General features: G+C 43.4%; 1 protein-coding gene across 2 annotated transcripts; it reads left to right on the top strand.

The window, feature by feature from the left end:
• Positions 1-20,966: 20,966 nt before the first annotated feature.
• Positions 20,967-24,367, top strand: LOC137827161 (RNA-binding (RRM/RBD/RNP motifs) family protein). Of its 2 annotated transcripts, XR_011083673.2 has the most exons (3): positions 20,980-21,381; positions 22,214-23,565; positions 24,040-24,367. XR_011083673.2 is itself a non-coding variant. In XM_068633382.2 (2 exons), exons 1-2 carry the CDS (start codon positions 21,160-21,162, stop codon positions 23,417-23,419), a joined length of 1,428 nt encoding a protein of 475 aa, XP_068489483.1. In that variant the 5' UTR covers positions 20,967-21,159; the 3' UTR covers positions 23,420-23,799. The 2 variants fall into 2 exon arrangements, 1 of the variants encoding a protein (XP_068489483.1); XM_068633382.2 differs by lacking the exon at positions 24,040-24,367 and having other exon boundaries at positions 20,967-21,381; positions 22,214-23,799.
• Positions 24,368-25,278: the final 911 nt, after the last annotated feature.

Below are 25,278 nucleotides of genomic sequence, written 5' to 3'. Positions count from 1 at the left end.
ATATATTGATAACAATAGTTATTTATTTAAAAAAAATATTAATTATAAGTTTTAATATTATTGTTATTATAAAAAAATTGCATATTTTAGTAAAGAAGTGTAACTGCGTTAAAAATAGAACAAAACCCTCCCCGCACACATTTTTTTTTCTTTTTTCTTTCTCTCTCCATCTCTCTAACTCTCTTCCTTCTTTCTTAATTTTTTTTTTCAATTTTCATTTATTTTAGAATTTGAACAATGTGAGAAAAGCTTTGAAGAGTTAAAAAAAAGTTGATTAATGCTCCTGCATTGACAATTGCTGATACCAATCAGACTTTTGAAGTTTTATGTGATGTTTCCTATCAAGGATTGGGTTGTGTTTTAATGCAGAATAAGAAAGTTGTTGCCTACGCTTCTCGTCAGTTAAAGGTGCATGAAAGAAACTATCCAACTCATGATCTAGAATTGGCAACAGTTATCTTTGCTTTAAAAATATGGAGACATTTTCTTTATGGAGTTAGTTTTAATGTGTTCAATGATCATAAAAGCTTGAAGTATTTGTTTCATCAAAAGGAGCTTAATATGAGGTAGAGGAGGTGGATTGAATTTTTAAAATACTATGATTTCCAGTTGATATACCATCTTGGGAAGGCAAATGTTGTTGCAAATGTGTTGAGTCGTAAGAAGATACAGATGTCGTGACTTATGATTAGAGAGCTAGCATTTATTGAAGATTCCAGGAGTATGAATTTGGAGGTTTCCATGTCTTCAAATGACATTATTTGTAATACACTTGTTATAACTAATGAATTTCTAGAGAAGGTGAAGGAGAAGCAGTTGGAAGATTCAAAATTGAAGAACTTCATGGGCTTATTAAATACTGACAAAGCTAAAGACTTCTCTTTAGGAGTTTATAGTGTTTTGAGATTCAAGAATAGAATATGCATATTGTTGAACCAAGTGGTGTTCAAGCTTTGAAGAATCCAAACCCTTTGAAGGATGTTGAAATCTTGGTTGTGCTTGTTGTTGCTGTGCTGTTTTAGTTAGGATCTGGGGTAGATTGTGTATGTAATCCACCTCTTGATTGAATCCAAAGCATAGGCATTCTCAATCTTTTTGAAAGAAAATGTTTTTCAAACTAAGTTAAAAACAACCAATTGTTTTGTCGAAACAACCGATTGTTTATACTTTGATGTGAGAAAAGATTGAAAACTGTTTTTCAAATGGTTGAGCTGTTAAAACCAAAACAACCGATTGATTCGAGGAAACAACCGATTGTTTGTTTTGGTACCATAACAAAAAAATTGTTTTATCTTTGACTGAGATTTAAATGTTTTAAATGCTTACACTCCAGTCTTTAAATGCTTTGACCAATTTTTAAATGCAATTTAAGAGTTTGTTAAGATTTGATAACAAACAACATCTTTGAATAAATTCATAAAAACATATTTGAGAAATAAGATTTTGAATAGAGTTTTTGAGTTTTTCAAAGAGCTGAGATTGCTTAGAGTTTGTGATTGATCAAAATGTGTAGAATAGGATTATGCTTGTATTGATTTCAGATTATCTTCTGTAACAAGTGTAATCCTTGTACTCTGTAAAACAAGTTTCGTTTGTGTGTTTGCTGAGATTTGTTGTGTGTTCTTGAGGGGATCAAGATCAGAAATCTTAGTGTTGGTGTGTTGGCCAAGAGAAGTGTGTGTCTTGAGGGGATCAAGGTCACTTTCTTGGTTGTGGTGTAAGTGATCAAGGTGTGATTGCTTAGTGGATTTCCTCATAGGTTTTCTGAGAAGACTAGATGTAGCTCTGGGTTTGGAGTGAACCAGTATAAACATCTGTGTACATTTTCTCTATCCCTAACTCTTTAAATTCAATTTTGATATTTGTTTACTGGCGAGCCCGCCGGTTCTGTGCAAACCTCAAGCGGCAACGCCCCTCGGGTTATATTTTGCTAGGGGCGATAAGTGCGGTGCTCGTCCAGGATCAAGATCAGGTCCAGAACCCATCTATTTTGTTAGCAAGGTGTTGCAGGGCCCAGAGGTGAGGTATCAGGCCTTAGAGAAGGCGGCGCTGGCGGTTGTATTTTCGGCGAGGAGGTTGCGCCATTACTTCCAGAGCTTTACGGTGTTGGTAATGACTGACTTACCCATCCAGAAGGTTTTGAAAAAGCCGGATGTAGCTGGGAGGATGGTGAAATGGGCGGTGGAGTTGTCGGAATTCGACATCAAGTATGAGCCCAGGGACCGATCAAGGGGCAAATCTTCGCTGACTTTATGGTTGAGCTATATTCCGAAACAGTGCAGAACCCCGGGGATGATTTTCGTTGGGTACTCTCGGTGGATGGGTCGTCTAACCAGCTGGGTAGCGGGGCTGGGGTTATTTTGGAAGGACCCAACGGTGTGTTGATATAGCAATCCCTGAGGTTTGCTTTTAAAGCAAGCAACAACCAAGCGGAGTATGAGGCTTTGATCGCTGGGATTCTGTTGGCAAAGGAGATGGGAGCAAAAGTGCCGATGGCCAAGAGTGATTCGTTGTTGGTCACTGGGCAGGTAACCAGCGAGTTTCAGGCCAAAGATCCGCAGATGGCGGCTTACCTGGAGTATGTGCAAGAGTTGAGGAGGTCCTTTGTTTTGTTTGAAGTGGTGCACGTGCCGAGAGAGCAGAATGCCCGAGCTAACTTGCTAGCCAAGCTCGCCAGTTCGGGCAAGGGGGGCAGACAGAGGACCGTTATTCAAGAAACTTTGAAGACACCTCGAGCATTCGTGGCAGATCACCAGGTTCTTCATGTGTGCAAGTCAATGGAGGGAACGACGAGGAGTCATAGATCCTTGACTCAAGAGACTCTGAGGACGCCGAGAGTTAGGGCGCATCCAGCGGGAGCGACGAAGATGACTCAAGTTTGCGCCATCCATGAGCCAGATACATGGATAACGCCCTACCAGCGCTACATGGCGGATGGCGTGCTCCCAATGGACTCGACAGAGGCCAGAAAGATAAAGAAGAACTCCAACAAGTTCACCCTCATCGACGACGAGTTGTACAGGTTTGGTTTTACGCACCCTCTTCTGGTATGCGTACACGGGGAGAAGTGCGTGAGAATCATGGCTGAACTTCACGAGGGGATCTGTGGGAGTCACATCGGGGGTCGAGCTTTGGCGACAAGAACCCTCCGTGCAGGTTATTACTGGCCCACGATGAGGGAAGATTGCAAGAGATATGCCCAGTGTTGTAAGCAATGCCAGCAGCACGCTGATTGGCACAAGGCACCCCCAGAGGAGCTGAAGTCGATTTACAGCCCCTGGCCGTTCCATACGTGGGGAATCGATATTCTGGGACCTTTTCCTTTGGCGATCAGGCAGATGAAGTATTTGGTTGTGGCGATCGAGTACTTCACGAAGTGGATTGAAGCGGAACCAGTATCCTAGATCACCGCACACAAGATTCAGAGTTTTGTGTGGAAGAACATTGTGTGCCGATATGGCGTGCCCAAGCGTTTGGTATCAGATAATGGGACTCAGTTTGCAAGCCACCTGTTGAAGAAGCTGTGTGGGGATGTTGGGATTCAGCAGGTGTTTGCTTCTGTGGAGCACCCACAAACGAACGACCAAGTGGAGTCAGCCAACCGGGTCTTGTTGAGAGGGTTGAAGAGGAGGTTGGAGAAGGCCAAAGGGTCTTGAGCTGAAGAGGTCCCCCGTATAGTGTGGGCGTACCATACCACTGAGCAATCAGGAACCCACGAAACCCCGTTTAGTTTGGTGTATGGGTGTGACGCGATGATTCCAGTTGAAACCCAGGAAAGCTCGCCAAGATTCCAAAACTTCGTGGCGGAAGACTCGAACGAAGAAAGGAGAATGAACTTGGATTTGCTGGATGAGGTCAGGGAGGAAGCATGGGTGAAGGCCGAGGCAGTAAAGAGAAGAGTTGAGCGTAAGTACAACTCCAAGATAAGGCCGAGGCAGTTCAGAGATGGTGACCTGCTGATGAGGAAGGCCCACCAGTACGAGATGGAGAACAAATTGTCACCCAAGTGGACAGGACCGTTCAGGATAACCGAAGCACTCGGGAACGGTGCCTACCGTTTGGAGACGCTAGAAGGAGGGGCGATTCCTCGCACTTGGAACGCCACCCATCTCAAGTTTTACTACAGTTAAGGCATTGTAAGTAGCAATTAACTCGAACAGTTTAAGATGTATCAGTTTAAACAATTTTTCAAGGGGGCACTCTTTTTTCCCTAAGGAGGGTTTTTAACGAGGCCACCCAATAAAGAAGGTTTTGAAGTTTATCGAAGTTTCCCAGTTATTAAGTTTGCATGCTCATCGTTTTCTAAGTTTTTGGAAAGAGATTTTATCGCCCTTGTGTAGTTTTAAACAACGGTGAATCCAAATCGCATGCATCCAGTACAAAGTTTTCAAAGTATGAAGTTTTGAACCCTCATCGCCACCTGGCGATCGGAGGTGTAAGTTAAAGTTTTAAGTCCTCATCGCCACATGGCGATCGGAGGCACAGGAATAAAGTTTTCTAAGTCCTCACCGCCGCCCAGCAATCGGAGGCACAAGTATAAAACTTTCTGACCGCCATCTGGCAAGAAAGAGATTGAAAAGACCTCCTCGCCTCGAGCGGGTGTAGGCAAGAAAGAGATTAAAAAGACCTCCTCGCCTTGAGCGAGTGTAGGCGAGAAAGAGATTAAAAATACCTCCTCGCCTCGAGCGAGTGCAGGCAAGAAAGAGATCGAAAAGACCTCTTCGCCTCGAGCGAGTGCAGGCGAGAAAAGATTTAAAATCCTCCTCGCCCTGAGCGAGTACAGGCAAGAGCAGATCATAAGACCTCTTTGCGTAAGCAAATTGAGGCAAGTTGAAAGTCCTCAGTGCATCCAGGGGAGGAGGAGATGTAACCCCTGGGCAAGTTGAGGCAACAGAAAAAGTCCTTCTCACCCTCGAGTGAGTTCAGGCAAGATGAAGCTGAAAAGTCAGGGGTGTTAATGATCTTAAGTATGGGAAAGGAGAGTTGGTGAAAGCGCCTTTCCCCTTGAGTGAAACATCAATATTGACCTAGTAAGACCAGTTAAAAAGAGATTAAAGGGTGGTTGGGGGAGGTTCGCAGAGGACACCTTACCACCTAAATCATTATTCTAAAACTCAGGGAGGTAAAGAAGGATCCGAAAGGCGGCTCTACCCCCAGATGAGGGGGCAATGATTTAAGTTATCTCAGGTTAAAGACTCGGGGAAGGTAGAGGGAGATCCGAAAGGCAGCTCTCCTTCCAGATGAGCAAAGATGAAGTCATGAGGTGGTCCCGTAGGGGACGTTTTCAGTTAAAAGGAAAATGGCGTCACCAAAAGCCCATGGCTTGAGATTGAGATAGAAAGAGGATCACACGGCGAGAGCCAAATCAGCAAAGTTTTGGGCGATAACGTGGAAATACGTTTGTCCTTTGGCAGATCGAGCGAGTGAGGTTTCAGATACTAAGATCGACCTACGCCCTTTTGGCCAAGTAAGTGATCTCGCGTTAAACATTATTGCTACAGACTAACCGTTTGTTTGAGTTAAGGTGATTTCCAGAGAATTAAGTACCAATTTGTGCAAAGTGCATTTGGTTGAGTAAAAACCAACCAGTCAAACCAGGTGATTGCACAACAGATAAATTAGAAGACCACATATATATGCACACATGTATATCAAACAGTTTAAGTAGAATAGAAGTTATTACATACAAGTCAAAATTAAATACAAGAGTTTCAAAGGTACAAGAATTTCAAAGGCGGTAAAGTTGAACTGGCAGATGGGAGCAGTAGTTAAGTCGGAGGCATGATCTTGCCATCCACCACTTCGTTGTACACCAAAAACTCTAAGAGGTCAAGGTCGGGAAACTTGCAAGCAAACTGCTCCAAAGCCGCTCCAAACCCGGAAGTAAGAACTTGGGCAGCTTCAAGCTGAAGCTCGTCGATCTTCGTCTTGAACCCACTGTTCTCTTCACGAGCCTGGGTAATTTCAAGCTCGAGCAGCAGTTTCGCTCAGTTCTTTGGAGGCTTTGTCCCGATCTTGTTCGACTTTCCCCAGGAGGGTCTCCCTCTCAATCGACCTTTTCTCCAGCTTGGCCATCTGTTCGGCGTCGGTCTTTCGGGCCTCCTCCAACGTTGCAATTTTCTCCCTCATAGGGACGAGTTTACTCTCCAACTCGACGGCGTCCCGAAGCTTGTCGTGCAATTTCCGGCGCAGTTCAGATTTGTCTTTGTGCAAGCTTCGGAGCTCTTCGTTGAGAGCGTTTTCAACCCGCGAGAACTCCAAGCCTTGCATCATCATGTCGCATTTGATCTTCTCAGCTTCAGCTCTCGCGGTGCTCGCCACTTCCTGATGGACGCGGTTATCGAGCTCAGACTTGTCCAAGGTGTCTTTTAGCCCTTCACCGACGATTTGGGGAAGACACTCGTCGACCATGGTGTTTAGGCGCACGGTGAAAGACTTCAAGGCTTCCTGGAGAGGAGCTGGAAGGCTTGGAGTTGTTGGAGGAGCTGAAGGTTGGTGCTCACCACCACCCTCGCAAGGTTGGATGGTGAGAGGAGCCTCGAGGCGTGGTGGTGAGGCGGGGAGTTCTGTTGCAGCTTGAGAGGAAGCTTGCGTATCAGCAAGTTGTTCAGGTGCAGCTTCAGCAGCCGAGGCGTTTGAAGCAAGAACGTCCCCAGCGGACTCGAAGGGCGTGGAGGCGCTGGGGGGGTTCTCGACATAATCAGGAGGGGCGACCTCAGCTGCTGGTTGTTCAGTTGCTACTCCCCTTTTTCTTTTGCAAATCAGTCCGTCCTCGGTGCTCTCATCAGCCTCATCATCTGATACAACCCTGGGGGCCTTCCTCTTAGCCCTCTTGGGTGGTAATTTCTTCCGCTCAGGGGTGGGAATAGCAGCGGCGTTGGACGGGCCCACTAGTGGAGGATTTCCTTGAGCAACGGCGATCTCTGCAATCGAGTTTGGGACGGTTTGAGAGCCCGCCGCTAGATTGTGGAGCTTGGCTATGGAGCGCAGCTCAGCCATCCTTCCTTTTCCCAGCATCATATCTGCACAAAGAGGCCAACAATTACAAACTAGTATGCGCAGGAAGATGAGCAGTGTAAGTCAATGCATGGAATAAGTTAAGACTATGCGCGAATCAGAACAGCGACACCAAAGTAAAAAAAAACAGGGTGATGCGAATTCAAGCTAAGGGGACTCGGAGGTAGACGAACCTATATGAACGTCAAGTTGGCCTTCTTGGAACCCAAAGGCGATAATGGAGGAGGTGACCAACGTCACGTTGGAGGAGGAGACTCCTTTCCAGAATTTGCATAAGTCTTTGTCGAGCTCCCCCATCTTCTCTGGCCCCCTAGCCCTCCTGAAGCTAGCCTCTTTCTTCCCCTTGTTCACCCAATACAAGGGGAACCCGTCGAGGAGGGTGGGGTCTTGAGCGCTGCAGCAGACGTGCACGAATTTCCCTTTCCAGTCTTTATAAGATTGCTGGAAGATGGAGAGGATGACCTCCCAGCAACCCCATTAAGGCTGACTCATAGGCGATCACCCGGGTTCTTGGCCTCGGACAGGTAAAGGAAAACATCCACCGAAGCCGGATGCCCCAAGTGCGCACAAATGATTTGGTACGCCCTGACGAACGCCCAGCTGTTGGGGTGAAGCTGGGCGGGGGCTATGTCAAGCTCCGTCAGATGCTCCCTCTCAAAGCGAGTGAAGGGGAAGCGAAGCTTGACCTTTTTTAACATCGTGGTGTAGACAAAGCAGAAGGGTTCGCCGTCGCTTCCCTGGTTGTCAGTGCAAATGGGTTCTCCGGGAGGGCAAGGGCGGACGGACACCTTGTCGTCGTGTTCTTTGCTGAAAGAAATGTGAGCTGGATCACCTCTCTTGAGGCGGATGACATCGACGTCAGTATTGATGGAGGAGGTCTCACCCAGCAAAGCTGAAGAGGCCCAGGGGTATAGTTTCTTATAGTTTGGGAGGGGCCTCACAACCGTGCTGGTGTGAGGTGGGTTTGGCTGTGGTTGGCTGGGTCGAGAAGACGCAGGCCTCACGACCTGGCTCGAAGGGACGTTAGGATCCCTTGGTGGGTTGCGAGGGGAGGAAGGGTTGGCCCTACGAGTTTTCATCGGAGGGTTTTGAGTAGATGGAGGAGGGTTTGGTGTAACTTTGGAGCGAGCCATCAGGAAAGCTGCAAAGAAAATGAAAAGGGAAGAGATGAGAGTTTGAAAGCAGAGGGACCCAACAGAAAAGAAGAAGGTAGAGGGGACAAGGGGGGCTCGCAGAGAAAGGGTTAGAAACCCTAAGCGCAGAAAAAAGCGAAGCAGGGAAAACATCCCACAACGTATGCTCCAGACAGTTAATGGATGATGCAAACCGATTAAAATGCAGCAAATATCAGTGGGAGTGAGAAAAAGGTTACCTTTTGATGATCAAAAGGGCGTTCAGTAAAGGATGTTTGAAGGAGTCGAAGTGTTCGCTGAAGCGTTTCGAGAGCTTGGAGTGAGGAAGAAGATAATGAAACAGTGAAGTGGCGTGAAGTGTTTAAGAGTTTCGAAGAGTTTCGAACGTCGCGAGAAGCGCAAACGGCAACGAATAATGGTCGTTGATGAGTCCATGTGTCGAATGATCGAAGGGGTTGGTGAAATGTCAAATCAGTGAACAGTATGAGCGCCAGCGCGCACGGCCACGTAGGTCGCCGAAAATTCGACCCTCTAGTCTTTTAGCTGAACAAATCGCAGCTCAAGACTGGGGGGCTTGTGTACCGACAGGTCATCGGGTATGATGTCGTGTCTAGCACGTGACTATGTGGGGCGTGCTCAGCAGAACACGTGGACAAGAGAAAGATGAATAGTTCAGAAGTGAGCATAGTCGCCGATTCGTGGAACTGGCGTTCTATAGTGAACATGGTCGGTTGTCGCCGGATTTGTGTGTCATCGACGTAGTAGGTAATGGAAGATCAAGTGGTCTGACATCGCCATAAGGAGCACATCGCCGAATCTCCCATTAAGCTTAGTTGAAGCTGCTGGAGGCTCAGAAGAGTAAGTTCAGTAAGATGATTGTTGCGCCAACATAGGGCGTGAAGGTTGTGTGGGTTGAAGGGAACAGCTTGCCCATCAGCGACAGGATTCCCAGAGTGGACATTCGTTGGTGGCAAGGTTTCCTCAGCTAGAGCATGCATGGCGTAGCAATAAGGAAGGTGCCACTTGCGACAAGCGATATCACAGAGATGGTGCACTTTGCTGCATCCGATACTCGCCTTGTCAGGTGGTGTTCCAGAGCATATTACGTGCTAGATTACTCCTTGAGTAAGAGACTTAGCCGCGCGACTGGTTATTACACAGAAATAACGCTCAAGTTACCCCAGCCCAGATGACGACACGTGTAGGGTTGGATACTACCTGTTGCCCCAACCCAGATGATGACACGTGTAGGGTTGGATGTAATATAGAAATGACGCTCGAGTTACCCTAGCTCAGATGATGACACGTGTAGGGCTGGGTACTACCTGCTACCCCAGCCCAGATGGTGACACGTGCAGGGTTGGATGCGAGCCACGCGTCCAAAGCGTAACTGCCTGGAGAGAGAAAAAACCTAGCTATAAAGGTAAACATAACAGAATTTGCAGGGGTACGTTTTTCATTACGGCTCATTATTCTAGGTTGAGTGCACTTTAGTACGGTTCTACAGAGTATAGTTTTCTCTCAGTTTTTGGGTGTTCTTGTCACTGACTTGAGCGTCGGAGCACCACTGGCCGCAGAGGCGCCACCTTGTGTTTTTTAGGTTCTCAAAGAGGCTATCTGTGGTGTGGACTTGAAGGACACGTGGTGTCAAGCTGGTGAGGGAGATCGAGACGAGGCAACGCTCTTGCACCTAGGTCAACCGGCAGGATCAAAAACCAAAACAACCGATTGATTCGAGGAAACAACCGATTGTTTGTTTTGGTACCATAACAAAAAAACTGTTTTATCTTTGACTGAGATTTAAATGTTTTAAATGCTTACGCTCCAGTCTTTAAATGCTTTGACCAATCTTTAAATGCAATTTAAGAGTTTGTTAAGATTTGATAACAAACAACATCTTTGAATAAATTCATAAAAACAGATTTGAGAAATAAGATTTTGAATAGAGTTTTTGAGTTTTTCAAAGAGCTGAGATTGCTTAGAGTTTGTGATTGATCAAAGTGTGTAGAATAGGATTCTGCTTGTATTGATTTCAGATTATCTTCTGTAACAAGTGTAATCCTTGTACTCTGTAAAACAAGTTTCGTTTGTGTGTTTCCTGAGATTTGTTGTGTGTTCTTAAGGGGATCAAGATCAGAAATCTTAGTGTTGGTGTGTTGGCCAAGAGAAGTGTGTGTCTTGAGGGGATCAAGGTCACTTTCTTGGTTGTGGTGTAAGTGATCAAGGTGTGATTGCTTAGTGGATTTCCTTAGAGGTTTTCTGAGAAGACTGAATGTAGCTCTGGGTTTGGAGTGAACCAGTATAAACATCTGTGTACATTTTCTCTATGCCTAACTCTTTAAATTCAGTTTTGATATTTGTTTACTGGTATAAACAACCGATTGTTTTGCTGGTGCAGTGCTTTAAGCTTTGTGTTTTGAAAAACTAATTTCTTAATCAAGGTATTCGCGAAGTATTTTTATTCAAGGATTAAAAGATTGCGAAAAATCTCTTTAAACAATTCACCCCCCTCTAGTTTAAAGCCATATATTCTAACACATACCACATAATAATGAACTAAAGCAAATAGTGTTATCTGAAGGTCATAAAAGCAAACTCAGTTTACATCCAGGAATGACCAAGATGTATCAAGATCTCAAGAAGTCTTATTGGTGGCATGACATGAAGAATGATGTAGCCAAGTTTGTAGTTGTTTGCTTGATTTGTCAGAAATCAAAGATTGAACATCAACGGCCTGGAGGCATGTTAACTCAGTTAGACATTCCAGTGTGGAAGTGAGACAATATCTCAATGGATTTTATTACCTACTTGCCACGTACTTTGCGGAAGCATGACTCTGTTTAGCGCATAGTGGACAGGTTGACAAAGACGACACACTTCCTACCTATAGATTGGAGAATATCTATGCGGAAGTTGGCCCAAATTTACATAGATGAAATAGTTAGATTGCATGGTGTACCCTCCAGCATAGTTTCAAATAAAGATCCCAAATTCACCTCCAGATTTTGGCAAACACTTCAAAAAGCTTTGGAGATTAAACTTAGACTTAGTTCAACATACCATCTTCAGACTAATGGACAATCATAGAGAACTATCCAGTCCTTAGAGGATTTACTTAGGACTTGTGTGTTAGATCATTTAGGCAATTGGGATGAAATTCTACCATTGGTAGAGTTCACCTACAATAATAGTTACCAAACAAGCATACGGATGGCTCCTTTCGAGGCATTGTACGGAAGAAAGTGCAGGACACCTCTCTGTTGGTTTCAGGATGGTGAAAGTGTGTTAATTGGACCAAAATTAATACAACAAACCAATGAGAAAGTCAAAATGATTAAGGAAAGATTGAAAACATCTCTCAGCAAGAAAAAATCTTATGCAGATCAAAGAAGAAGACCTTTAGAATTCTTTACGGGTGAGCATGTCTTTTTGAGAGTTACATCATTCACTGATGTAGGAAGAACAATCAAATCTAAGAAATTGACTCCTAAGTTCACAGGACCTTATCAAATTCTCAGGAGAATAGACCATGTGACTTACGAAATTGCTTTGCCTCCTCCTTTAGCTAACATTCACAATATTTTTCATGTATCCCAGCTAAGAAAGTACATACCTGATTCCAACCACATTTTAGAGTCTGATTCAATCCAGGTGAAAGAAAATATGTCATTTTGAAGTGAAACTAATCTTAATTTTAGATTCACAAGTGAAACAACTTCGTGGAAGAAGTATTCCCATGGTGAAAGTATTGTGGGATCTCATCTCTAGAGACTCCACTTGAGAAATTGAAGAGGAGATACGAGCATTATACTCTAATGTCTTTATTGGTAATGTAACAACATTAAAAAATAAACCATGATCCTGCCGGTTGACTTAGCGCAAGAGCGTTGCCTCGTCACGATCTTCCTCACCAGCTTGACACCACGTGCCCTCCAAGTCCACTCCACAGATAGCCTCTCTGAGAACCTGAAAAACACACAGTGGCGCCTCTGCGGCCGGTGGCGCTCCGACGCTCAAGTCAGTGACAAGAACACCCCAAAACTAAGAGAGAATATGCTCTGTAGGACCGTACTGTAGGCACACAACCCTAGCAGTATCAGCCGTAATGAAAAACGTACCTCTGCAAATTCTGTTAAGGTTACCTTTATAGCTAGGTTTCTTCTCTCTCCAGGCCGTTATGCTTTTGGACGCGTGGCTCGCATCCAGCCCTGCACGTGTCACCATCTGGACTGGGATAGCAGGTAGCGCCCAGCCCTACACGTGTCGTCATCTGAGCCAAGGCAACTTGAGCGTCATTTCTCCATTGCTCCCAACCCTACACGTGCCATCATCTAGGTTGGAGTAACTGGTAACATCTAACCCTACACGTGTCGTCATCTGGATTGGGGCAACTTGAACGTCATTCTTGTGTAGTAACCAGCCACACAGCTAAGTCCTCCACTCAAGGAGCAAGCTAGCGCACAATGCGCTGTGAAACATCACCTGACAAGGCGGGTATCGGATGCAACAAAGTGCATCATCTCTGTGATATCGCCCGTCGCAAGTGCCACCTTCCTTACTGCTATGCCATGCATGCTCTAGCTGAGGAAACCTTGCCACCAACGAATGTCCCCTCTGGGAATCCTGTCGCTGATGAGCAATTTGTTCCCTTCAACCCACTCAGCCTTCACGCCCCATGCTGGCGCAACAGTCATCTTACTGAACTTACACGCTTGAGATTACCCTTCTGAGCCTCTAACAGTTTTAACTGAGTTTACTGGGAGATCCGACGATGTGCTCCTCGTGGCGACGTGTAAACCACCCGAGCTCCTAGCATTCCTCGGCGATCTCTCACCACCTGATCTCCTAGCACTCTCATACGGTGATTGCGACGTAACTCTGGTGACCGCCGGTTACGCACACCAGAGATCGGAGAACGCCAATTCAGTGTTACCGGCGACTGCGTCGTAACTCTGGTGACCGCCGGTCACGCACACTAGAGATCGGAGAACGCCAATTCAGTGTAACCGGCGACTATGCTCACTTCTGAACCATTCATTTTTTCTAGCCTACGTATTCCACTGAGCACGCCCCACCCGGGCACGCGCAAGACACGTCATCGCACCCGATGACCTGGTCGGTACACAAGCCCCCCAGTCTCGAGCTGTGACTTGTTCAGCGAGGAGACTAAAGAGGTTTAAACTGGCGGCTTACGTTGCTTTGCGCGTTGGCGCTAAGACTGTTCACTGACTCGACATTTCACCAACTCCTCCGATCAGTCGACACGTGGACCTATCGACGGCCATTGTTCACTGCCGTTTGTGCTTCCCACAACGTTCGAAACCCTTAAACCCTTCGCGCTATTCACTGTTTCATTATCGTTCTTCGTCTTCAAGCATTCTGAACACTCTCTCTGCGAACTACAAAACCTACGTCTCCCTCAATCTTCAACTTCCTTCAACACTCATCCGATCGTCAAAAGGTAACTCTTTTACGCCTTCTACTGATATTTGTTGCATTTTAATCGGTTTGCATCATTCATTAACTGCCTGGAGCATACGTTGTGGGTTGTTTCTCTTTTTTCTCGTAACTTAGAGCTTCGTTCTTGATAGCGTCTTTCCCAGCGAACTCTCATTCGTTCGTTCTGTCTTCTTCGTCTTCAATCGAGTCATTCTTTTGCTATCCTCATTTCCTCCCTTTTCTTTCCTTTGCAGTTCCTGCGATGGCTCAGACAAAGTCCACCGCTAACCGTCCTTCCTCATCGCGAAACCCTCCTCCCAATACTCGTAGGGTCACCACTGGGACAAACCCTCCACCAACACGCAACCCCCCACGAGCCTCTGATGCTCCTTCCTCACAGGCTGAGAGGCCTGCCTCATCCCATGCCAATCTTAACCAAGCAACCCCTCCGCAGGCCGGGGGAGCCTCCCTTCCTTCGTCAGACTACAAAAAGCTCTACCCTTGGGCCTCCCCGATTCTACTAAGGGAAACTTCATCGATAAATACTGAGGTGGGGGTACATCGACTGAGGAAAGGGGATCAATCTGATCTCTCATTTCACAAGGAGCACGACAGCAAAATCACAGTGCTGCCTTGCCCTCCTGGAGAGCCGATTTGCGTGGACGATAAGGGGGGCAACGGTGAGTTGTTCTGCTTCATCTACGCCACGTTGTTCAAGAAAGTGAAACTTAGGTTTCCTTTCACTCGCTTCGAGAGGGAGTTGTTGACCGAACTCGACATCGCCCCTGCCCAGCTCCATCCCAACAGCTGGGCATTCGTGAGGGCATTCCAGATTATTTGCGCGCACTTGGGGCTACCAGCTTCGGTGGATGTTTTCCTCTTTTTGTTCGAGGCAAAGAATCCTGGAGATCGCCCCTGGGTCAGCCTGAACGGGATTGCTGGGAGGTCAATCCTCTCCATCTTCCAGCAATCCTACAAAGACTGGAAGGGGAAGTTCGTCAAGGTGTGCCAGAACAACCAAGACCCTTCACTACTTGATGGCTTCCCCTTGTATTGGGTAAACAAGGGGCACAAAGACTCCAAAGACAACTTCAGGAGACCAAGGAGTCTCGACAACATGGGGGAACTGGACAAAGACCTTTGTCTCTTCTGGAAGAATGTGGCCTCTGCCAACATCACCCTCCCCACTGCTCAGATAATCTCCTTCGAATTCCTTGAGGACCAACTCGAAATGTACATAGGTTAGCCCCCTTCCCAACACCAAGATTCTCACTTCGTGTTTAAGCTGACCTAGGGCTCTTACCACTCTGTCTTTGTGCTGTTTACCTATGTTATCTTTGTATGTATATGCCTGCACGCTCTGTTTTTGCTTTGGGGCATACTCATTGACTTTTACCTTGTGCAGACACAATGTTGGGCAAAGGAAGACTGGCTGAACTAAGGGCGATCGCCCGAGCCCACGAACTCGCGGCGGGCTTCCAAACGATCCTGAACTCTGTTGCGGAGATCGCCGCCGCCCAGGGCCAATCCCCACCAGCTGGCCCAACCGCTGCTGCTGCTCTTCCAGCCCCCCAACGCAAAAAGCTACCTCTTAGGAAGGCCAAAAGGAAAGCCCCCAGGGTAGTATCTGACGAAGAGGCGGATGAGAGCACCGAGGATGGGCTAATCTGCAAAAGAAGGAGGGTGGCGGTTTCCGAGCCCCCAGCAATTGAGAGCGTCGTTCCAAACTTCATTGAGGACCCTCCCAGTGCCTCCACTCCATTTGAGTCCGCTGGGGGCGTTCCTGTTTCAAACGCATCAATTGCTGAGGCTGCTCCTGATCAACTCGCTGATTCGCAAGCCTCCTCACAAGCTGCCGAGGAGCCGCCTGCCTCACCACCGCGCCTCGAAGCTCCCCCCGCCGTTCAACCTTGCGAGGGCGGTGGTGAACACCAACCTTCACCTCCACTAGCAACCTCAGGCCTCCCAGCCGCTCTTCAAGAAGCTTTGAAGTCCTTCACTGTGCGCCTAAGTGCCATGGTTGACGGTTGCCTTCCCCAAATCGTCGGCGAAGGGCTCAAAGACTCCCTGGAGAAGTTCGAGCTCGACAATCGGATCAACCAGGAGGTGACAAGCACCGCGAAAGCGGAAGCTGAAAAAGCCAAGTGCGATATGATGATGCAGGGCTTGGAGTTTTCGCGAGTTGAGAACGCTCTCAAGGACGAGCTCCAGAGCGTACGGCGAGACAACAAAGAGCTACGCAAAAAGCTTCATGACAAACTCCAAGACGCCGTCGAGCTGGAGAGCAAGATCGTCCCTCTGAGGGAAAGAGTTGCCGCGCTAGAGGAGGCGAAGGAGACCGACGCTCAGAAGATGGCCAACCTGGAGAAGAGGTCAATTGAGAAAGAGACTCTTCTGGGAAAGGTCGAGCAAGATCGGGATAAGGCTTCCCAGGAACTTAGTGAAGCTGCTGCTGAGCTTGCTCGAGTTCGCGAGGAGAACAGTGGGTTCAAGACGAAGATCGACGAGCTTCAGCTCGAGGCTGCCCAGGTTCTAACCTTCGGCTTTAGCGTTGCTTTGGAGCAGCTTGCTTGCAAATATCCCGACCTCGATCTTTCTGAGTTCTCAGTGTACAACGAGGTGGTGGACGGCAAGATCGTGCCCCTAATCGACTCATCTCCTTGAAGACTCTTACGCTTTACCTTATTCTGTAATAACTCTCATCTTGTTCGAACTGTTCGACGCTCATGTGCGCAGATGTGCATATATATATATATATTATATATATATATATATATATATATATATAATCTTCTAACTTATCTGCTGCGCAATCAACTAGTTTAACTATCATAACGGGTGAAACTTGCTCAACTGCGTGAACTCAGCAATACTTGAACTTAACCCTCCGTGTACCGCTTTTAACTCGAGCAAATTGTTAACCTTATAACAAACTTGGCAAACTGTTAACTCAAAGTAAATTTGAGCAACTATCAACTCTTCGGCGATGACATTCAATAAAACTCGCGAACTTAAGGCAACGAACCTTAACGTAAGATCACTTACTAGGCAGCAGGTTTTGACTCAAACTAGTATTAAAATACAGTTTACCTGATCTGCCAAGTGAAGTGCCCCCTACTTCTGTCATCGCCCGGAACTCTTCTGATCTGGTACTCGCCGCACAACCCCTTCACTGTCTCAACTTTCACGCCATAAGGTTCTGGCGATGTTACCTTTCTTCTTTTCATGACTTGATCATTGTTCCCTCATCTGGGGGTAGAGGCGCCTTTCGGATCCTTCTCTACCTCCCTGAGTTTCAGAACAATGATCTGGTCTTACTGGGTCAATATTGATGTTTCACTTAAAGGGGGAAAGGCATTTTCCTTCCCTTCCCACCATCTAAGGTCACAAACACCCCTGACTTTTCAGCTCATCTTGCCTGAACTCGCTCAACGGCGGGAAGGACTTTATCTGGTGCCTCAACTTGCCCAGGGTGTACATCTCCTCCCCCCTGGATGCACTGAGGACTTTTAATCTTGCCTCTATCTGCTGGTGCAGAGAGGTCTTTTAATCTGTTCTCGCCTGCACTCGCACAAAGTCGAGGAGGACTTTATCTTTTTCTCGCCCGTCGCAAGTGCCACCTTCCTTAATGCTACGCCATGCATGCTCTAGCTGAGGAAACCTTGCCACCAACGAATGTCCCCTCTGGGAATCCTGTCGCTGATGAGCAATTTGTTCCCTTCAACCCACTCAGCCTTCACGCCCCATGCTGGCGCAACAGTCATCTTACTAAACTTACACGCTTGAGATTACCCTTCTGAGCCTCTAACAGTTTTAACTGAGTTTACTGGGAGATCCGACGATGTGCTCCTCGTGGCGACGTGTAAACCACCCGAGCTCCTAGCATTCCTCGGCGATCTCTCACCACCTGATCTCCTAGCACTCTCATACGGTGATTGCGACGTAACTGTGGTGACCGCCGGTTACGCACACCAGAGATCGGAGAACGCCAATTCAGTGTAACCGGCGACTGCGTCGTAACTCTGGTGACCGCCGGTCACGCACACTAGAGATCGGAGAACGCCAATTCAGTGTAACCAGCGACTATGCTCACTTCTGAACCATTCATCTTTTCTAGCCTACGTATTCCACTGAGCACGCTCCACCCGGACACGCGCAAGACACGTCATCGCACCCGATGACCTGGTCGGTATAGACCAGAAGCCCCTCCATCATGCACACAGATCCTTTCTTTCTTTCTTTCTTCCTTATCTCTCCATCTCTCCAACTCTCTTCCTTCTATATTAAATTCCTCTCTCAAATTTTATTTATTTTAGAATTTGATCGAACCACGTTGTAGTTGAGGAGTTAAAGAACATTTCTACCCGATCAAATTTTCAAACATAGTAAATTCATTTTTCCTCTAAAGATCCTTTGTTCTATGTTTTTCTTAGGATTTAGTCATCAATCTTAGTGGGGTTAGTTGAGAAGAGTAACTCTCTCAACTTATTCTACTATATACTGAATTTCTGTTTTGTTTGGATAACTTGCATTGCGTCCTTAAATCTTGAAGCTTATCCAGACTCAGGGGATAAAATTCTAGAAGTTTCTTGGAAAGCAAGCAATTAAGGTAAGGAAAGCTAAATTTAATTTTTAATAACACCCTAGGTTAGAAGATCTGGATGTGGAAGGGACTTGGTCCCAATATTCAATTTCTCTTGCAGGGATGTTGTTTGTTTATATATTTTGTTGTTTGTTTATATATTATTTAAACTTGTAGAAATATTAGATTTTGATGGTTTAATATTTAAGTGTTTTTTTTTATGTTAAATAGACTTTTGAATGTTGTGGATCACATTTTGAATGATATTGTATGATAAAAATGGTATGGAATTGAATTCATACATTTGAGATCATGTATGCACTGATGTTTGTTGTGTATTAAGTATTAATGCCTATGTGGTAACAGAGATCTTCGAGCTTCACTAATGATCTAAGTCACATAGACTAAGATATCAGGTGGTGAGAAGCTGATGGGGGAGTTCATGCACACCGTGACATATGAGATGCACGACTTGGGTTGTATTGAACTTACCCTGATCCTTTCTATTAGATTCGATGGTAATCTTTGAATCAGGTGTTAGTCTTTGGTAGGACTTACTTAATACGAGTATTCCAGAAGGCGTCAGATATTATTTTGTTTGTTGAATATCCTGGATGTGTAAATCCATGTGAGATCCATGTGATTATTTTATGTTGGTATTTGAAGAATATTGAATAATTGAGAAATTGATCATGTAATTTGGTTTTCTCTTTTGATTTAATTGTGTATATTATAAAATTTTATTTTCACTAGCGTACCCTTACTTTTCTTGATGTGTTGTGAACTGCGATGACTGTACTATATGTCACGAGCAGATGATCATACAAGAGTTGGAGGTCTCAAGAAGCTTTAGGACGTTCCTTAGAACTTTATATTGTAAATATCATGTATTAGGAATGTTTTGAAAAACTCTAAGTTTGTATAGAAATATGTAGAACCTGTATTATAATAGTTAGATGTATTATTGGGATGTTACAAGAGGTTTGAATTATGTTTTATTAGACAACTGTCAAAATGGGTTATCCAGCTTACTCTAACATGTTATGGATTGACCATTTAGTGAGTTAACCTAACCTAACTTATTTATGAGTGAATTTTAAAAGGTGAGTTTGATCTAGTTTAGGACAGGTTAATTGGTTAAACATATACATATTATGACCATGACATATGTGAATATATACAAAACAAGAGGTTAGGGGGTTGGTGGTGTGCAACGTTGTTGTTAAAGGGTGTCAAAATAAGTTCAAATCAGTAAGTCAACTCAACTCACCATGAGTTAGAAACAAGCTAGGTTGGAAAAAGATATAAATATTTTAAATGTGGGTCAAATTGAATGTGACTCACTTAACCTATGGATTAAACGAGTTTGAGTTGAGTTGGAGATAGATTGACCCATAACTCATCAACAACAACCCTTTATCATCATTTTCACCATTTTTTTATTATAATTATTTACCATTTTTAATTATGTAGGTTCACACTTTGGTCTCTTTTAATATTAGAATGTTATTCAATAGTGTTTAAATTATTTGGATACTTAATTTATTTGTCTGCCCAATACATTAGACACTTTAATTTTCTCATGCTATATTTTATAATATCACTTTCAAATTGTTGTGGTTAATACTTGATGAACACTTCGATTACACTCTAATAAGTAGGTGGGTCAAATCAATCTACTTTGATTGATTGTAAGAAATATATAAAACAAATTAAGAGATATTAAATGAATCAATTCACCCAAACTACCAACTAGTGGCGGATCAAGCTAGGTTACAAAATTCTTGATTCATAAAACAATGAGTCGAGTTGAATCGTGGTAAGTCAACTTGTGTGAGTTGAATTAACTCACTTTGACACCCCTACTTGTTTATGATGAGGGTGTTAGGAGATTGGAGGTGGTACGTACCTACGGTGAAAAATACAAATCCTAGGTAGAAATGAGGGAGAAAAAAATACGCGAATTAATATATTTTAATTTTGAGAAAAAAAAGTAAAGAAAAAGAAGAGTTAGAGAGAATAACTAAAATCCTTTAACTCTAATTTTCGATACCTCATTTTTTTTATTGGATTGGATTGGATTGGTTTGAACTATGTTAAGATGTTTTTTATTATAACTAATCGATAAGGGAATTCGACTTACCAGAAGTTTAACCCAAATTTTTCAGGTTTAATTTTTACCCATATCAGAATTTACAATTTTTTTACTTGAATTAGATTTTAATTGGTTTGGAAACTTTAATTTGATAATTTTATATTTGATTAAATTTAGTTAATTTAATTTTTTTGAAGATGAAACTGGTATTAAACTTTTCAAATTTTTTTTCACATTCTAGAGCTATGAGTACCAAAAATTGATTCTAAGTTAAAATAAAAAAAAATCATAAGACTCATAAAAAATGTTTATATTAAAATTTAATAAAACAGTAATTTTATTTATGTACTCATTGATTACTAACATTTATATATTAAGAAAAAAATAAATTTATTAATGACACAAAAATGAAATTATTTGTAGATCATTCATGTGAATAAAACGGTAAAAGAAAACAGTTTTTAAATAAAATTATGTTTATTCTGATTATTAATTATTTTTTCTCTTAATCTTCTCTCTTGGTCCAACCAAAGCATTAAGTGTCCAGTTCTGATTTATTATTAATTGAAGTAGGTTAATTGAATAGAATTGGCATGCGCTACACGTGTAACTAAATAGAATCAATCAAATCTGAGCCGTTAAAAAGCACTACTTTTTTGAAACCATTTCTACTGCATTACAAAAACCCAACACACTCTCTCATACCATTTATTCGAAGCCCTCAACCTCAAAACCCTCTCTTCCTTCTTTCTTCCTTTTTTCTTCTCCGTTCCCAAATCAAACCTAAATTTCCCACCTTCCAACCCTCTCACCAAATCGACCACCACCACCACCGCACCCACCACTATTCATTTTTATTCATTCCTATATACATACAGAGGGAGAGAGGGGAAATGGATTCGGATCAAGGAAAATTATTCATCGGTGGGATTTCGTGGGACACTACGGAGGACAAGCTCAAGGAGCATTTTGGCAACTACGGCGACGTTTTGAGCACTTCTGTTATGCGGGAGAAGAACACTGGCAAGCCCAGGGGCTTTGGTTTCGTCGTCTTCGCGGATCCCACCATTCTCGATAGGGTTCTCGAGGATAAACATGTCATCGATGGCAGAACGGTGACGCTTTATCCCGTTTATACTTCATTTCTGCTGCTGCTTATGCTCGTTTTTAATAAATTTTTTGGGCGTGTTTGTTGATGTGCTGGTTTCGAATTGAGTTGTGTTTGGTTTTGGGATAAAATAAGTTTTTTTGTGGTGGAATGATTGATGGGTTTTTGGTAAGGGTTTTGTTTTCGTGGTTTGCTCTTGGAATTAGGGTATGTGAATGCTGGTTTATTTATTTTGTATTTCGAGTGGCTAGGGTTTTTTTCTGTAACACTGGGCTAATTTGTTCCTGGCTCTCTTTGCTACTTGGTTTTCTTAGTTCAAGAAGTGTTTTTGTTTTGACTACTGTTTCAAAAGATAAGGTTTTTTTGTGTTGTCTGCGGGCGAACTTATCAGGAAACAAGTAGTCGAAATGCTATTTGATGTGTGAACGCTGCTATTTGTTTGCAGTTTATCTGTTACTAATTTACAATAATTGATAGTATGCTGATATTTTAAGAATTGATTATATGAATACTTGTGCTTATGCATATAATTGAAATGACCCTTTTGAAGTTACTAGATATGTTCTATTTCTTTCAATGATATGCATAAACACTAGTATTTCGGACTAAGTTAATATTGGTTTACCTGTTTTCTTGGATGAGCCTACCCCAGCTTGTACGCTGTACCTCCAGTAATGATTGTTTTGAGATTGTTTGATTATCATGTTTTGTTTTGGATATATGGATATCAAAATCCATTATTTAAGGCCTTTTTGGCTAATTTCAATCCTATACAATCTTTTCTTGTCATCATCAATTAAAGTACTAACTGTCAATTATTTCATAATGTCATCATTCAGGTTGATGCCAAAAAGGCTTTCTCAAGAGAGGATCAACAAATTTCTGTCACCTCGAGAGGTGGAAATTCCAATTCTGGCATGAATTCTGGAAATGGAGGAAACATCAGAACTAAAAAGATATTTGTCGGAGGACTGCCTCCTACCCTGACTGAAGAAAAATTTCGTCAGTACTTTGAGTCTTATGGACATGTAACTGATGTAGTAGTCATGTATGACCAGAATACTGGGCGGCCACGAGGATTTGGATTTATTTCATTTGATACTGAGGAGGCCGTTGATAGGGTTTTGCACAAATCATTTCATGATTTAAATGGTAAACAAGTTGAGGTAAAGCGTGCACTTCCCAAGGATGCCAATCCTGGTGCAAGTGGCCGTATGATGGGTGGTGCTGGAGGTGGTGGTTCTGGAATTGGTGGGTATCAAGGGTATGGGGCATCTGGTGGTAACCAAAATGCATATGATGGTCGTATGGATTCTAGTAGGTATATGCAGCCTCAAAGCGCTGCAGGTGGATTCCCTCCTTATGGTTCTTCTGCCTATAGTGCTCCAGGGTATGGTTATGGTCCGGCTAATAATGGTATTGGGTATGGTGCATATGGAAGTTATGGCGGTGCCACTGCTGGGTATGGTGGACCTGCTGGTGCAACCTATGGAAATCCTAATGTTCCTAATGCTGCTTATGCTGGTGGTCCACCAGGAGGCCCAAGGAGTTCATGGCCTGCTCAGGCACCTTCTGGTTATGGATCTATGGGCTATGGGAATACTGCTCCTTGGGGTGCTCCAAGTGGTGGTGCTGGATCTGGTGGCGGTGGTCCTGGTTCAGCAACTGCAGGTCAGTCCCCTGGTGGAGCTGCTGGATATGGGAGCCAAGGTTATGGATATGGTGGGTATGGTGGATATGGTGGAAGTGATAGTTCTTATAATTCAAGTGCATATGGCACTGTTGGTGGACGAACTGGGAGTGCTCCAAACAATAGTGCTAGCGGTCCTGGTGGGGGTGAACTAACAAGTAGTGGTGGCAGTGGTAGCTACATGAGTGGTGGCTATGGGGATGCAAATGGAAATTCAGGTTATGGAAATGCAGCTTGGAGATCAGAACAAACACATGCATCTGGAAATTATGGAACCCCGCAGGGAAATGGTGGGCAGGTTGGTTACGGTGGTGGCTACGGTGGTGCTCAGTCTCGACAAGCCCAACAACAGTAATTTTGATAGTTGGATATCTTGCTGGATTTTGAACTTCAACTTGAGGATCCCTAGCCTTTTAAAAGTCTTAAATCATGAGGTCACAATGAATTCTTCCAGCAGCAAAGGAGGGGCTCAAAGATGGATGTCAATACACAATGGGACTGGTTGGATTGCTTGAATCCCAGTAGTTTGCAGTATCTGCTTTCGTAGTTTATAATAAGTAGTTGGTTTAAGTTTAAGAGATACTAGATGCTACTTTCTATTTAGTATTTGTTTCTGCGTGTAGCTTTAATTTGCGTGCTTATGATTTTAGTTGATCTCGAATGGCCGTTCTTGTAGCATTTAAGCTATAGTATGATATTTCATCTTATATGATGGTTTGATGCAGCTTATTATCAGTTGTCTTTTTGTGGTTGAATTTTATTTAGTGTCTGTCATTTTCTGATTACATATTGTCTAGACTCATATTTTTATTGTCATGACAACTAGAAATATGAAGATGTAGTCAAGCTATTTAATCATAGCAGTGGAGACTTGGATTGATCACTTCGTAATGGGTAGCGTAATCGTAGTGATAGTCAAAAACTTTGAGTATGGCATAATCATTTTCCCCCTGTATTTGCACTTGTGTTGTACAGGAGGAGAGGTGCACGAGTATTGAAGTGGTGGAGCCAAGTGTCCACCCATGTCTAAGGAATGAAATTTGGCGAACCAACGCATCGTCGAATTGGAGATTTCTGTGAGAAAAAATTCCTTAACTTTCAATCTGGTCTATGGTGGCGGAAAGATATTGAGAGTGTCAGCAGCACATTGACTATTTCAGTTGGCCTACCTATAGAATTTTATCCTATCCTAATCTTGGGGTGTCAAGTTGATTGATGTTTTTTGGATTAGGTGTTATGGAATTTAATCTACATCTGTTTTTATGGAAAACTTATTTTATATTTCATATGACCGTTTATCTAATTTTGCGTAAATTTGAAGGTTTAACTTTGCAAAAATTTGTTTGCTCTTTAATTATATAGTAATGATTTGGATATTGTCATGTGTAGAATTTAAATGCTTAAATGCTATTTACCTTATCCATTAATAGGAGATAATTCGCAATTAGCTTCCCAAGATATATCTTGAACAATGTTTTTCTCAAATATGGTATGTGAATGAAGAGTATGTATATTATTTTAGGTTCATAATTGTTTGCTATAAAATCTTAGGTTCTAATTTAATGGCAAAATGTGCATGCACTTTTTTTTATCTATGCTAAAACGCGAGTAACATAGTATGCGCGTTTTATTCCTTCTACCTACGCAATTCACTTGGCAGGTTCTTCCCTGTGCGAATGAAACGCACTTTCTTTCTGTAAAGTTAACTGAAAGAAGAGGAATGCTATTTATGAAGTGTCAAATGGAAAAAGATGAACATTAAGCTGGCTGGACAAGTAATTATTGTTGAATAAACTTTAAATGAAATTGTGGTTTTCAAAATTAGAAGTTACTATAAAAGAGTGGAATGACAGTTTGGATATGTAAAAGGTCAAAAGTTGTGAGTGAGATTTTAATTATGTTGTTAGTGGGGTTTTAATCTTATAATGGAGATTTTTCTAGAAGAGCTTCCTAAAGCCTATAAATAAGATGTTTTTTCAGTTGTAATATGCACCACAAAAAGAAATACAATAGATAGAAATATAAAAGAAGAGTGTTTTCTTTAGAGAAAATTCAAGTGAGTGATTGTTTGTTTTACAATTTGGTATCAAGAGCCAATGATTAATGTGATGGGTTAAATACCGCTACCACAGTTAACGAAGGCGACCACATATGATAATTGGAGCATTCAAATGAAAGCTCTTTTCAGTTCTCAAGATGCATGGGAGGTGGTCT

Source organism: Phaseolus vulgaris, chromosome 7, assembly GCF_051622355.1.
Source record: "Phaseolus vulgaris cultivar YP4 chromosome 7, ASM5162235v1, whole genome shotgun sequence".
Classification (NCBI taxonomy): Eukaryota; Viridiplantae; Streptophyta; class Magnoliopsida; order Fabales; family Fabaceae; genus Phaseolus; species Phaseolus vulgaris.
This window is presented reverse-complemented; position numbering and strand designations above follow the sequence as displayed.